Source organism: Dermacentor variabilis, chromosome 2, assembly GCF_050947875.1.
Source record: "Dermacentor variabilis isolate Ectoservices chromosome 2, ASM5094787v1, whole genome shotgun sequence".
NCBI lineage: Eukaryota > Metazoa > Arthropoda > Arachnida > Ixodida > Ixodidae > Dermacentor > Dermacentor variabilis.
The window spans coordinates 110,884,133-110,899,808 of NC_134569.1; the positions used below are offsets into that span (position 1 = coordinate 110,884,133).

The following is a 15,676-nucleotide window of genomic DNA, read 5'->3' on the forward strand; positions in this document are numbered from 1 at the left end:
ATGAGACATCTTGACAAAAGTGCCGCTTGTTTGGACTGATCTTGGCCAAGACGTTACGATGCACAACCACTTGAGCATCTCAGCACCCAGAATACTGGCAGAGGCATACAAACATTCTGTCACAAAATTTGCGTAGATTGAATGGAGCGAAATACGTCTGAAAGACTAGCGTCATTACACATAAAAATCGCGCCAAGCTGCTGCGCGTATACCCGCAAAAGAGGACTTGTAAAACCTTAGTACGACTCGCGTGGTGCAATTACCTACTCAACGCACGCGTAGGGACGGCGTAGTGTCGTCACCGATCGCATGAATGCCGTGGCTCCACTTTGTGATTTGCTCGCAGAGAGGCTGCTTGCGCCAGCGACCGAGCAGAAGAAACGCACGCGGCATGCAAACAACGCTCTCCGAGACCTTTGACAAGGCCCTTCGTGGAGATGACGCAGGTGGAAAAAGCACACCGTACGATCGCGCGCCGCCGAGCCTGCCCTTGAATCCCTCCTCTCGGCGGCGAAAATTGCACAGCGCGCGGAGTGATTCTCGGGAGCGTATCGGCCGGCCTGCAAACGAGGTCGCCGGGCAGCAGAGGCGCAGCGCGAAAAAAACTGCGCACTCGAGAGCACCTCGAGCAGAGAATCCTCGGCGGTGCCGCAAAGCCCGCACAAACACACACAGTTACGTGGCTACGTACTTCGAGAAAAGAAAGAAATGGAAAGAAGGGCCGACCAGCAGGAATCCATCCGACGGCGACGTACTACGAGAGCAGCCGAGCAAGCATCGTTGGCTGGAACTTCTTCGCACGCGAGAGCCGCGGTAGCGTCGCTGGGGAGAACGAAAAAGCCGGGCCGACCGATTACTGCAGCAGCAGCGAAGAAGCCCCCTCCCCGCGCAGTAGCACCGTTCGCGCGGCTTTCTTTTCGTCGTCTGTCAATTACGAGCAGACTTTGCGCTGGCCGAAAAAGAAACCAAAACCGGCTGCTGCTGCCGGCTAACCACTGGAGCATACACACAACGCCGGCCCCGCCGACCGGCGCGGCTTGCGCGGCAAAAAAAGAAAAGAGCAAGAAAAATTCCGGGTCGCCGGAAAATGACGTCATGAACCATATATGGGCATAGCCGACGACGCGCTCGTCATTGGGCGCTGTCGACTTCCGGCGCGCCACTCTGGACCAATAGCAGGCCGCTCTGCTCAGTCGCTACCATATATGGCAATCTGGTTCTGCGATTTGAACGGCGCTAACGCACGTGCAATAAAAAGGCCGCCGGCCGCGTTCAGCCATCGCAGTCGTGTCCCTGGATTCGCTTGGGAGCCACCGTGCGAAAAATTCACTCGTAAGTGTGCTCTGTGTTCCTCGGCAAAGTGTGGTGCTTGGGTCTTCGTCTACCGTGCTCATCTCTACAGGCGTTGGTTCGTCAAGCGAGTTGGATTATGCGATCTCCTGGATATATACATATATATTTTGAGTTTGACAGCTATATGACAGCTTCACTTAAGCCTTGCACTGGTTAACCGTGTAGCTCTTGCCGCTTCGTCTCCAACCTATTGGTGTCTGCTCAGGTGGAGAGTTAAAGAAAAAGCGATTGGATACGCCCCGCTGCTCACTAGTATTATAATTTAATCTCTTAATATTTGTTGTTCGGACGCAATAGCACCTTCAGTTGAATGCTGCCCGATTCCTCTAACAGGCAGCGACGTTTAGTGCTAGTCTATTCGAAGCTTATTTGAGCGCAACTCCCATTTTTTTAAAAGTGCAAAAGCATAGTTCTAATATTTCTAGGATTCGAGTTCGGTTGGTGGGCGTGTTCGCAGTGTTTCGGGCACAAGCACTCATCACAACGGACGCCGTTTCTCTTCTAGGTTCTTCGTAACCGGTCCGACGCGCAACTCCAAACAAAATGTGTGACGACGACGTGGCCGCTCTCGTGGTTGACAATGGCTCCGGCATGTGCAAGGCTGGCTTCGCCGGCGACGACGCACCCCGCGCCGTCTTCCCATCCATTGTCGGCCGTCCCAGGCACCAGGTGAGTCATCCCTGCTCGGCCATTGTGACACGTAACGCATCGAGCCTCCCCCGCTACGTACCGTAATTTAAGGAAACCCGTGACGTGATTGTACCGACACCATAATGTCAGCCAGAATGCCGTGGATTTCACTCCTTGTATTTCCGCTTCGATAAGCTTTATTGTGCTGGTTATTTTAATTTTCGCATGCCGATTGTGCGGCCACCTGTAAATTGCGCGCCTGTCGCATAGCGACGGTTGTACTTACGTACGCCAGCCATCATGCGCTCGCGCAGGGTTCACAAACCACTCGTCTAATTGGCTTTGAAATCGTTGCCCTTACGTGGTCTATTGAAGGGGGCTGAAAACGCAAAGGTAGCCTGCCGCTACAACCGGCGTCGACTGGTTTCGCGCTCGCCGGTCTTCCGAGGAGCCGGCGTCTGGCTTTGCCCATATATGGTCAAAACGCGCCCGCCGCTGCTGTTCACGTGACTCGTAGCCCGCTTCCCCGTCCTCCTCGCCGGCCGGCATTTGCGCTTTGTTTTGGCGACCTTGCCGGTCGCTGGCCCCTTGGATCGATGCGGCGCATCTTGCTTCGACTGTTATCCCGTCTTTCAAGTAGCTGGGGGGCGTGTCGCCGGGCTACGCATTTCATCGCTGCGTGCCCAACTAGTCTCGCCGTTCGTAATCGCGTCCACGACGATGGTTTCGAGCGCTGTTCTCTCTCCCGCAGGGTGTCATGGTTGGCATGGGCCAGAAGGACAGCTACGTCGGCGACGAGGCCCAGAGCAAGCGTGGTATCCTCACTCTGAAGTACCCCATCGAGCACGGCATTGTCACGAACTGGGACGACATGGAGAAGATCTGGCACCACACTTTCTACAACGAGCTTCGTGTTGCACCCGAGGAGCACCCCGTTCTGCTTACCGAGGCCCCGCTGAACCCCAAGGCTAACCGTGAGAAGATGACGCAGATCATGTTCGAGACTTTCAACACGCCCGCCATGTACGTGGCCATCCAGGCTGTGCTGTCCCTGTACGCCTCTGGTCGCACCACGGGTATCGTGCTCGACTCCGGCGACGGCGTCTCGCACACCGTGCCCATCTACGAGGGATACGCCCTTCCTCACGCCATCCTGCGTCTGGATCTCGCCGGCCGGGACCTCACAGACTACCTCATGAAAATCCTCACCGAGAGGGGCTACTCCTTTACCACCACTGGTGCGTTTGTACGCCATCCCTCACCTTTGTTCCTTAAGTTAAACTTAATTTTTCAACCCGTTGTTTACATGCAGTAACAGCACGTGCAACTGGGTTTATCCTAGCTAGCTGTACAATCGGTGGAATGTTTCCATTTTCATTCAATCTGCCTGACAACTGCGAAGGTAGGGCTGTAGTTCCAGTTCTTGCAACATGGCTCTAGTTCTTGTGCGTCGCGTTGTGATCGCTATGCTCACGATCCGTTCTCTCTCTCTCTCTCTCTCTCCTTCCTGCAGCTGAGCGTGAAATTGTCCGCGACATCAAGGAGAAGCTGTGCTACGTGGCTCTCGACTTCGAGCAGGAGATGGCCACCGCCGCCTCTTCCTCCTCCCTCGAGAAGTCTTACGAGCTGCCCGACGGTCAGGTGATCACCATCGGCAACGAGCGGTTCCGCTGCCCCGAGGCCCTGTTCCAGCCCTCGTTCTTGGGAATGGAAGCGTGCGGCATCCACGAGACCACCTACAACTCCATCATGAAGTGCGACGTGGACATCAGGAAGGACCTGTACGCAAACACCGTTCTCTCCGGCGGCACCACCATGTACCCTGGCATCGCCGACCGCATGCAGAAGGAAATCACCGCCCTTGCGCCTTCCACCATGAAGATCAAGATCATCGCGCCTCCCGAGAGGAAGTACTCAGTCTGGATCGGCGGTTCCATCCTGGCCTCCCTCTCCACCTTCCAGCAGATGTGGATCTCCAAGCAGGAGTACGACGAGTCTGGCCCCAGCATTGTGCACAGGAAGTGCTTCTAGGCTGTGTTCTCTTCTACTGGACTTTTTTTTTCTTCTTGCCTCGTCGGTGCTTTTTTGCAACGCTTAACCAAAAACAAGAACACAAAGGAGCTGCCCCCGGTCCCTGCAGTTTCGGCGCCCGACACGTGATGCGGTTCGAAAGTCGTCGCTTCTGGGCACACACAAAAAAGAAGGCAAAAGGACTGCGTGCCATCCACGGTGGCTTCTTTTTTTTTTTTTTTTTTTCGTCCTTTACACTGCAGGTGACCGCAGCACGAACTGGTCGCGACGTTAAAAGTATTCTGCAGCAGCGTGTCCACTGCCCAGTTGGGATGCATCCCAATCTCCGAACAATTTGTTTCAGATACCAAAAAGTCTTATTTATAATGAAGTGTTTCTATCTGAAATAAATTGCCACAAATAAAAGTTTGAAAGCCGAACTCCTTTCCTGAGCCCTCATTGCTTCTCCGATGGCTTGTCCATGGCCCATATTTCTGTGCTTGGCACATCTCGGAAACTCCTCCGGTGGTTTGCTAATTTCTGCGTCGCCGGCATATTTCGCTCATCTGAGTAGCGTCTGACTTGCAGCGACAGTTCGTGCTATTGGCAGCAATGAAATGTTTTTGCACTGCTGCCAGATAGCTGTGCGGCGTGTCGTGTGCAACTGGCGCGTCTAGCACCTTGCCACCTGCTCGCAACTTCCTTCGAGGTTGCTTTCACTGCTGCACTTCGATGCGGAAAGCGAAGCGACTGGAACAGGATTTTTTACGTAGTTGCTCTTCAGCTCTGCTGTCCTGTCTTGCTACCCCCTACTAATCAGAGCCGTTAATGCGTTGGTAGCGAAAGATGCAGTGCCGTGAGCAGTAATTTTCTTACCTTTACCAACCAGTCGTCGTTACTTGGGTCACACGGAACCGCTTCAACAGGCTCGGTAGCAGCCAATGAAATTGCGCGGAGTTCTATATTGCCCGTGCAAATTATTTTTTAAGCGCCTAGCATAAGAGTAACTTTCATATTGGCACGGCGTTGTAGTGTAGCTAGTTCAATGTGGACTGGTACTGCGGTATTCAGATCGCGTTCCAGGTAATGTTCGTTCACCCATGAGAGTCGACTCGGTAACGAACTAGCATCATGCGGTGACGTGTCTACAAATCTCGGGAAATTTTCACTTTTCAGATTCTTATGCATTCAACAACGCCTGGCACACTCATCACAGAATGGCCCGACGAGGAAGTGTGGTTAAAGTTTAATGTCCTCTACATTCGCGTTGGGTGGGCCCGGTGTCTCACCCAGGAACACGTCATCTACGCAGTTAGGGTGACGCATACGCGAAGCCCCGGGTAGGGTGGCTACCGCGAGATGGCCTTGATCAGTTGGGGTGCGCCCTCTAGCCGGTTGTAACGTCAGCTCTGGTCATGGCAGTGGCGACGCGCCAAGTTCAGCTGTTCAGGGCCGCCACAGACTGTTTGCACGTGAGAGAGAGAGAGAAAACAGGCCCTGGGGGCCTTGCAAGTTTTGCATACCTAGTTTGTTGGTGTAGCGATCTCGCTAAGGCCACCGTTCGTGCTTTCTTACGAGTATGACTTCCATGCGATAATGTTGACGTATGGTCGGCCACAAAAGTTTATGGGACATGGCACTTGCGAGAAAGCTGAATTCCCCGCGAAGCCTGGGCCACATCCTTGAATTCAGTTTCAATCTGCAATAGTTTCGAAATCCGAGTACGTAGCCTTGACGGAGCAGAAATCGGCACTTATCGCTGAACTTGTGTCCCGTAAACTCTTGTGGGTGACTATACCCTATACCGTCACTTTGCACGCTTTGCGTTTGTGTTGATATATTTGACTGCGTAGCCTTTCGAGGCTTGAAAAGGCTGTCAAAATAGATTTGTCCCGATTCTAATATCTGGTGGGAACGTTAAGGAGCTAGTTATATTTCTCTCTCTCATGTTAAGCGTTGAGAGAAACAGGTGCGTGTTCTTACCGATTAACGTACAGCTAATAAGACACTACAATCCGAGTAGCCGTCAATATGTATACGTTCTAGAATTTTGTTTAAATAACGTGAAGTAACAATTAGCATAAGGAGGTTTAAAAACTAGTATGTGCCGCGCATACATAATTACTTGATTAACCGTATAAAACACCTGCCAGTTGAGTAACAGTGCATTTCAAATAAAATTCCATGACTGCAGCAGAAACTGTCTGAAGTGCAGATTTATTCAATATAAAAACATGTCCTGAAAATCTGTGTTGAATGGATTTTCTTTTCGTCGTAGTGGCCATAATATGTCATGGCAGCTCCGACGTAATACTGGGAAATATGACAATATTTGTTAGCCTAAAGCGACTTATACGGAACAGGTTTCTGACGCCGTTACTTTAGTTCGCCGCCCACAACAGTCACAATATATAGGCGATATAATCACGCAGGTTTCAAGGTTTGACGATTATATAGGAATACGATTGAGTATCTTCTTAAATGGAATCCATATCGGCTGTGATGTAGTCCAGCTTGGTTATTGCCACTGGCATAGCTAGAATAAATAAATAAACTTTATTTTTTCTTTCGTGCGAATGGCTGGTCACTTCGAGTTTTTTTGTGCGCTTATTCTGGCACGGATTCGCTCGCACAGTGGTAGTTCGAAAAGTTATGTATATGTCACATGCGTGTGGCAATAAAACTGTTTAAAAAAATTTACAGTCGGTTAAATAAATCTCGCGTTCTTTTCGAGCCATCTTCGAGGAGTCTTGTATAATATCATGCTTATCACTGATTCTTGCAGGGTAATGAATATTGACTGGGTGCATTTACCGTTCAATTAAACGGACACGCATATGAACGTGTTAACACATTGTGTATAGGAAAAACCGCACAATGTATTTTTAATTATTTAGTTATTGTAACTATGCGAGTACCTCTTTCGTGACTGATACTGAGTTTATTAATTATATACACCGTCAATTAAACATATAATCTGGTCTTGAAATACCACTAGGCAGGGCCGACATATAATCGTTAAGCCTTATCTGACGTGTCATGTTATCGGTGTTTTTAGGACCGCGGTAATGTTTTCCCATGACTTTTCCAATGCACCTTCAGTAGCAGATGGCTACAATGGCGGCAGTCATAGCCTCCGAGATTTGGTGGTGCGCACGGTGCGCGCCGTGTTCGCGCGCTTTTTAATCTCAAAGGCCATGCAGGAGCTATAGGTCTTTTTTCTCACTGGCGGCAGATGACGCCACCATCCTTTTCCCGTACCTGCCACTGTTTGCGCGCTTGTCTGCAAACAGGTGCGAGCGTCTGCTGCCGCCGTTGAGTGCCGGCGGAATGTGCATCGCCGCGTTTCAGTGAGAGGTGGACCTGTGTGTGTGTGTATGTTTGTGTGCTGTTCGTCCATTACGATCATCGCTGTCAGCACTTCACCCTCTCTCGCAGAGGTCGGGGAAGAAGAGCCGGTTAGTGCGCACCGGTTACGCACGGCTACTGCGGCCGCGTGCAGGGGAACGTCGTCGCCGTCGACATCACGCGGTCCTCACAGCGATCGCAGCGGGAGCCTTTGAAAAACCTCCCGCAAAGGCTGTGCGCGTTGATCGTTCCAGAGGCGGCACGGCGCTGATATCGCGGCAGCACCGGGGATTTCAGCGATATTGGTGAGTGATCCACGAACGCGTACGGAACTCCGCCTGCAGCGTATGGTCTCGTGGTTGAATTTCGGAACGCGCCGCGCCCGCTAAAAACTCCCGTTTTACTTCGCAAGTGCCTCTCTGGCCACCTTGACTGCCCGCTACAGTAAACTTCAAGTCGAACACGTTAGGCGGTGCTAAAAGTATGACTTTAGAACAGCCTAGAAGCGAAGTTATTGACGGATCTACGAACAGGTGGTACATATCACGAGCATGCTAGTGGCAAGAATATTGCCATCAGCGTGGCTGCGGCGGAGTGACAGTTCGATGCTGGCAAAAATAACCGTTTGTAATACTCTTTTTTAACAACGTGTTGGTTTCGTCGGGTGGAAATTTTACTACATTTGAGAAGTGGACTTGTCACCAAGAAGTGTCATCATATGTTGCTCTGGTGCGAAACGCCCCATCCACATAATTATTTTCTCGGCTTGACCAGGCAAGGCTCTGTTTTAACAATGAAATGTGCGTGCACTCTTCAACCGTCTCATTGTCACTGCAGAAACAAATCGAGCCCGGCCGTGACCGCTTCTGACGAGGGAATTATTTTGCAGAGTACAGTGCCTCTGTTATGCGGAGCGTGATGAGACTTAGGCACCTGAACGCCGCGAAGCAGCGTACATGGTGATCAACCTGTATTGTACGTCTTATAGTATGCATGTCGTTTCCTAACGCGTGTCCATTGCTCCTTGGGTGGAGCGCAGCTAGTATGCGCGTATTATACGGGAGCCGAGTGAGGAGCGAGTATGAATGCATGGCCGCGCAGTGAAATGATCCCCCGAACATGCAGACTACCTCGCCGCGCGCGGTAATCCGCGATCAGGAAGTATAACCGAAATATCTCCCCCTCCTTTCTTGTCTGTCTGCTTCCCTGGACAACAATTTCTTTAAAGTCTAAAGAAAGCAGGTTGGGCCGCAGTGAGGGTGCTGGACCAATTTCGCGCGTAACGCATACAACGTCACTAATATTACGTTGCACGCCTATGTACGCACCATAAAAGCGCCTCTGCGGCTATCGCGATGTTTGCGGTAGAGTGTCCTGAAAATTCCCAGGCCACTCTGCTTGCGGCCTGATAAAGGAGAAAGCGCGGTTCCTGCGTTAACGTATAGGTCCAGTTGTGACGTCATCATCGAGGAGAAAGGACTGCCAGCGCCGGCTGCACTAGCTGTTTCATTGGTGCGACAAGGATGCTGTTATGACGCATGCTCCGATGTAGCGCGAAAACTTGGGTGCTTGGGAATGACGCCCCGAACTTCCCGTTGGAGTTCCTGCGAACATTCGTTTCGCGACTGCTTGCAGGTTGAGTAAGCCAAAGCTACGGACGCTGCGTGTGCTTATCGTTTCTTTTCCCGGGTACGCGTGAATCGCATACGCCTGGTACTATTAAGGTGAATACCAGGTTGAAACTCGGATCCCTGTGGTGGTGGTGATGGTGGGGCGGGTTATATTGCAATTGTCCACCCAGCGCTTCCTCTAATTATAAGGAGGCGCGAGTCCGCCTAGTGGACATGTTCAATTCGTCTGCTGCTGAAGTTCTGCATGATTGGCTGGGCTGGGATACGCGTGATAAGAAGAGAGGCGCCCACGAATCAGTACTTCAGCAGAAGACGAAATAGACATGTCACCTTCTGGTCATATTTGGAGTTTCTGCCATCATGTAATGGATGTTACACTTTTCCGCGTTTATTCAGCGTCTTGCTGCTCACATTTCCTGTTGCTAGTTTGCACGTTTCCCTCCGATACATCCAAGTCCGTCGCCGACTCCGATGGCGAGCTCCCTATACGCCGCCGGTCTGTGCTGCGTTTGCGTTTGGTAGCCAGACTGTCTGCACCACGGAACAGATGGTGTTAATGGCCGAGCCGTCAAAGAAGTCGCGTCTGGCTATGCGCGAACGTCGCATAACTCAAGCGCCATCACCCCCGACAATGCACGGTACTGTTAGCCGCCCAGCGTATGTCGACGACGTCAACGCCCGCCGCACGAAAAGCGAAGGGGCCCCTCTGGTGTGTGTACGCAGCAGACCGCTCTGGTATATTACAGCAGCTGTGGCACTTGCAGTCGCGCACTTCGGGGACTTTCATCGGTCGCCAACACGGTCAGCGAACGTGGCGCCGGCGAGTCGGCGTTGTATGTAGTCGCGCGTAAACGTGTTAGCCAAAGAACAAAGCAATGACGGAGAACAAGTGAGTCACGCCCCGGTAGATAAAGAGCTTGCTCGTGTCCCTGAAAACGCACGCTGCGCGCATGTTTGTGTGTCGACGTCTTGCCCGGGGCCCCCGCACGTTGCCGACCGCGCTGTGTCGGTCACTGCAGTCCGGTGTGTCCTAAGGGCGAGGTCTCGCTCGCGTGCGTAGCCTCCTTATCGTACCGTGTTTGCGAATGCGCGATAGCCGGACGCGAGAGATAAATCCACGGCGTTCCGAGAAAGCCGCGCCTCCTTCGGCCACCGCCGTCGCCGCGTATCGGCTCGGACGACGGCGTCGCGTCTTCGCAGTAAACGTTTCGCCTGCGATATGCTCTGCGTTATCATCCATTCTGGTGAGCGCCCAAGTCGCAAACCCGGGTTCCCGCAGGTTCGAGGCTCTGTTGCGTCGGTTGCACCTCGCTATATAAGGGCGGTACGAAAAAGAAAATTGAGAAGAGAGAGAAAAAAATAACAAGAAACAAAAAGCACATGCCCTGTTGAGATACTACACGCTAAAACCTGTGTAGTCGCAATTAACCCGGAACGTTCTGCTATGGCGCCTTTGATTAATAGGAGATATGTATAGCGTTTAAACGTAAATGTCTCACGCGAGGTAAACCATATATGTTCGGGGCTGACATCAAGCGCGAAATGGGCTTATATAGTCAGCTGTAGCTGTGTATGACGGCAGAATACCATCGCTTGTTTCAGTATAGCAAGCCTGCAGGAGCGACAACTGCTGTAGACGCTCTCGTGCTTGGCTTAGAGGCTCGTAGCGCAGAGGGGATGGAGATAAAAGAAAAGCATTCCAGAAATAAAGATAGCTCATGTACATATCTTTCACCGAGTGTCATTTCTCTATGGATGCGCTCTTTATCGCAAACGCGTCAATGGACGAGCCCCGCTCTTTCGGCCAGATTAGATCCAGCGTGTCTGTACAATCCTTTACGCAGGCCCACTTGTGAGAGGAAGCTGAACCACCCTGACGGGGCTGCGGTCGAAGCGCATTTCGAGAAGCCCTTCTGCAAGTTACAGCCGCCGAGTACCGCGATATACAGTGCGCACTTTTTGGAATTGTCGGGAAAACCGCTGTGGCGTGCGAAAGACAGACAGACGTTCGTCCGCCTTCTCCCGACAAGACGCGATGCGAGCGGAACGGCGCGTTCTTTTTCTGCAAGATCTCGCTCGAGATCTCACGGGGGCAAGATTGCTCCCGCCGTGTTTCCGAATGCGCGTATTCGCTTCGAAGGTCGCCGAAGGGGCCTCCCCGCGGTGGTCGCCCGTGTGTACTGTATACGGTCCCTTTAGTGAATTGTCCCGTTGACAACGAACCGACTGCGCGCAGTGCTTGCAAAAGAGATTTCGAGATGCCGTCTCTTCTGGTGAAGCGGTTGTTCTTTAACAAACGTGAGCGAACTGGGTATGTTAAGAAAAGCCGCAGAAAGAGACTGCAGATGGTTCTTTTTAGGGGACGAGAGGCCATCGTAATCTTTGGAGTTATCTGTTCTAAAGAAGGTTAGCGGATGGCAGCGACAGTTGTTTCTTGATGAAGCCACACGAGGCGGACCCGTTATGCAAATTATGCAGCACACGAACCAAAAGCAATGCAGCATGCCGCCTGCTTTCCATGATGGATTATCTGTGCAAGTCTACGGCTGACTGGCGACTAATACCTCTAGTTCACTAAGGATCGCTGCCGGGCGGTAGTTATGTAGTGTACTTGACATAAAGACGCAACACGTACACATAGACGAGAACAGAACGTACGGGATTATAGCACCTGTCCTGTGTTGATCGTATACGTGTCTGATATGCGCGTCATGCCCAACTGGCATGTTTTACATGATGCCATAAGTGCTTCGAACACGAGTTATTGTTTATAATGGTTACTATGTAAAGTGAAGTCGCATTGTTACGTTTACGAGTTTGCTTGGGATAGCTTTGCTAGTGCGCTGGTGTACCTGCGTTGAAATGCCTAAAGAAAGAAAAAGCTAATTAAATATCCTTGGTTCACTGTCAAGACCAACATACAGACATATAAACATGTACTCATCTACATATATACGGGGTTTTGCATGTACTCCCTCTGCGTCTTATAGCTATTTCCGCCTTACGTACGCAAACTTGCCCAGTTATCTCTATTATTAGACATGACAGACATCTCGCTTTCGCGGAAATCTGCACGTCATCTTTCCTGACATGCTTCCCAAATTATATTATGGGGTTTTACGCTTGCCAAAACCACGATCTGCTCATAAGGAACGCCGTAGTGGGGGACTCTGGGGTGATTTTGACCACTTGGGGTTCTGTAACGTGCACCTAAATCTAAGTACAGGTTTTTTTTTTTTTTTTTTGCATGTCGCCCCCATCTAAATTCGGCCGCCGTGGCCGCGATTTGATCCCGCGACTTCGTGCTTAGCAGCGCAAGACCAAAGCCACTAATCAACCACGGTGGGTCAGTATATTCACTCCTTCGTCATCTGCATACTAATATAATCACAAAGCTCGGCGCCCTCCCATCTGCCACAGGCGATTTCCCCGAAATTTTGGAAGTGTTCGCTAAAACACCGTGTATGTATCATAACGCAAACATATATACCACGAAATAAGAAGACCTGCGAAGGGAATCGCGGCAAGAAAAAAGAAAGGAAAAAAAAGTGGCGCCGTACTTTTAACCCACCCTACGTCACAACACATCACAATCACTTCCTGCTGAGTTCGTGCCCTGACCTGTGCCCTGACCTGTGCCCTGACCTGTGCCCCTTAATCAAGGGAGGTCAAACCGGGCCACGAGTGCCACTGGTGGCGAAGTGCTCGCCACCTACCGAGCCAGTGGCGGCCATCGAGTGCTCTCGATCGGCCACTGACTCTGGTGCTGAACGGTGTGTTTGCGTGGCTAATATGTGTATCGCATCCAACAACCAGTTCCGACATGTTCTATTCTCGATCCATATATCTGGCGGAATGAGCCGCTTTTAAAAAGGTTTTCGGCTGTCGCACTAAGAGTATACATTGGTGACATGTGATGACACGAGAGAGAGAGAGAGAGAGAGAGAGAGAGAGAGAGAGAGAGAGAGAGAGAGAGAACTTATTTGAAGGAAGGCAGAGATGTCGGCCTGAGCGATAGCGTGCTCTAGCCTGCTACTCTGCACAGGGGGAGGGGGTGGTGGTGAGCGGGCTGGATATGAGAGGTGATTATTATTATTATTATTATTATTATTATTATTATTATTATTATTATTATTATTTGTTTTGAACACATATATACAATTAACAGGAAAGGGAAAGCGGGGAGCAGGCTGGCAACTGCCACCGGAAGGGGCACAACGCCTGCCTACTCTTCAGAAGGGAGGTGACAGCACCACAGAAATGGAAGATAGGAAGGAGGGGAGGAAAGTGGAGAGGAAGAGCAACAGGACAAATCTAAAGAATGAAGTAGAACACACAGTACAGATGACATGCAGTAGGGCCGGTCACTGAAGGTCACGCTACTGCAGAATGTTGAATAGAATAGTTTCGACGCTACATATAGAAGAAGGATGCACAACGATGACGGCAAGTTCATTATTCTCATAGTTAACGACAAAGTCCCTCCAAAAAGTCATCCAGAAGTATCATGCGCCTTCCAGAACATGGCTGGAGTCACGAATCTAGTTGAAGCTCCACAAAAACGCGCAACGAAGAATCTCGTGTGTGAGATTCTCCTGCGTGAGCAGATGCCAAGAAAGATTATGTAAAGAGCTGCGATAAGCTGCTGCAGTACGGCAAGGAGATGCAGGGCGCTTTTAGTAGCGGCCGGAGTCTGCAGACTACAGAGAATCACGCGCACTGATTCTAGCAGGTGCTCCAGCAATTTTTAGACGCTTTCCTTGTCATTTTTTTTCGGCTGCTTACTTGCCTGTAGGGTCGTCGATCGGCTTTACTATAGCCTTGGAATCCACTCCTCGACGTTGAGGAACACTGGGGCATGGCCTCGTGCCCGTGGGTTTACAAGGCAGCAAAGTACACTCCGTGTCTGTGCCACCCGCAGGGGCGACGAATGTTCGCCCTCTGCTCTCAGCGACCCTGAATTTGCAGTATAGGCGCGGTTAATGTCTTACGATACCAGCAGAGGCTGAGGTTGTCGTGGCCCCTGCGCCCCGCAATGCGGGTCTTATGACGTCATTGGGTGGCGCTTCTTACGCGATCATCGTCTGTCTCGGCGAACCGATTGAGCAGCCTCTCTATGGGAAGATTTGTCTCTTGCCATTTTTTTTTTTCGGAGAATGCGATCTTCCTCATGCATCTTCGGGCAATCAATCGGCGTTGCTTCGTGAGAGCCAGGACAGTTGTGACATTTCAACGAAGGTGCATCACAGTCGGCGGTATTATATGTTGTCCACAGCAACGCTGGCAGGTCATTTGCTTAACGCACACAGCGCTCATGTGACCTATGTTGAGACACTTCCGACACTGTCTTTCTTTAACTTGTAAAATATAGCTGAATCTTTTTTTGCATCTACCGCCACGATGTTTTTTTTCGAGAGTTAATCCGGTTTTTGTTGATTTGCCCAAGGGCCACACTTTCAAGATATTATGTTAAAAACTGCCTACTTCGGGCGTTCAGGTTGTGTGATGCCGTAAGCGGCACGTAAGAGACCATGAAATATTTCTGCTCGCTCTGGTTATAGATGAAGTCTGCTCACGCGACATCTGGTGCATATTCTACTTCCCACGACGCTGTACTTGTTGTCAGAATCCATTGCTTCGAGCGTTGAGCTGTCCCAGGAATGGAGCTGGTCCGAGCTGCCAAAGGCATATCGTCGAAACATGAGCGATGAATTATAGACGGCTGACCTTGTTCAGGTCTTCGCGCGAGCGTCTTCTTGCTCATTCTTGATGAAAGTGCATTCACGAAACTGGCAACACCGTAAGAAACTGCATAACAGCAAGAGGCCCAAATGAGCATGATGGTATATGATGGACCTCTGTCATGGCTCCCAACCACTAAGGGGGATAGATCTTGAATCGGGAGACAGGAGGTATAGCTACAGGAAGTTCTCATTTGAAAACTATAAACACAAAGTAAAAGAAATGCAAAAAAAGAGAGAGAAAAAGGTGTGGCACAAAGCGCCGGTGAGCCCCCCTGGGCACTTTTTTCTCTTCATGTCTTTTTTACATGAACAGTAAACAGTGCCGGTGTGCAAGAATACCCCGCGTCCGGCTCGGATTACAAGCTCTCCACCGAAATGACGACACAGGCGAACTATTTATTTATTTATTACCTCTTTGTTCATTACGTAAGTAGCGTCCTCCCTCCTAAATTATCCCCTCTTCCTGTCCCCTTTCTCCACCTGGCCCTTAACCCCACACCCACTGCTTATACAGCTGTAGTTCAGTCGGCAGTAATTTTCTTACTTTCCTTTTCTTCATTCTATGTGAAATAAAGAAACAATGGTAACACACAGCGAATTACTACTGAAGACCAGGCTGTGATGTCGTCTGGGGCAGCGCGTATGTCCGCACAAGTTGCAGCAGGCAATGCTCACGCGGCGGAGAGCGAATTCAGCGTCAAGCGCTGCGTACAAAGTGCAAGGCAGCAGCACGGGGAGGTGTTCTCAACTTGCCCGCACTCTGAGCAGGCCGGAGAGGTTGCTCCGCCCTCGCTGTACTATCTAGCAGCAGCTCTCGCCCAGGATTACACCCAGCCGTGGCAGCCGTGGTTAGAGAAAGAGGTAATGGGCTGCTCCCATGTTTGCCGCGGGGTGTGGAAACCTGTTCTCTCTTTGGGGGACCGCGAGTGGACTGCTCTTCCCAATCGCCTGCAAGCAAAC

The 15,676-nt window shown here is 50.9% G+C and overlaps 2 protein-coding genes across 2 annotated transcripts in view; both read left to right on the forward strand.

Annotated features, from left to right (window-relative positions):
- The first annotated feature begins 1,189 nt into the window (after window positions 1–1,189).
- Window positions 1,190–4,167, forward strand: LOC142572532 (actin-5C-like). The gene is made up of 4 exons (XM_075681699.1): window positions 1,190–1,332; window positions 1,859–2,022; window positions 2,735–3,221; window positions 3,497–4,167. Exons 2-4 carry the CDS (start codon window positions 1,897–1,899, stop codon window positions 4,012–4,014), a joined length of 1,131 nt encoding a protein of 376 aa, XP_075537814.1. The 5' UTR covers window positions 1,190–1,332; window positions 1,859–1,896; the 3' UTR covers window positions 4,015–4,167.
- Window positions 4,168–4,400: 233 nt separating this feature from the next.
- The window catches only part of LOC142572531 (integrin beta-PS-like), a 56,838-nt gene continuing 45,562 nt past the window's right edge, over window positions 4,401–15,676 (forward strand). Inside the window, exon 1 of the mRNA XM_075681698.1 lies at window positions 4,401–7,646. The gene's annotated coding sequence lies outside the window, so the exon portion shown is untranslated. The remainder of the gene's footprint in view (window positions 7,647–15,676) is intronic.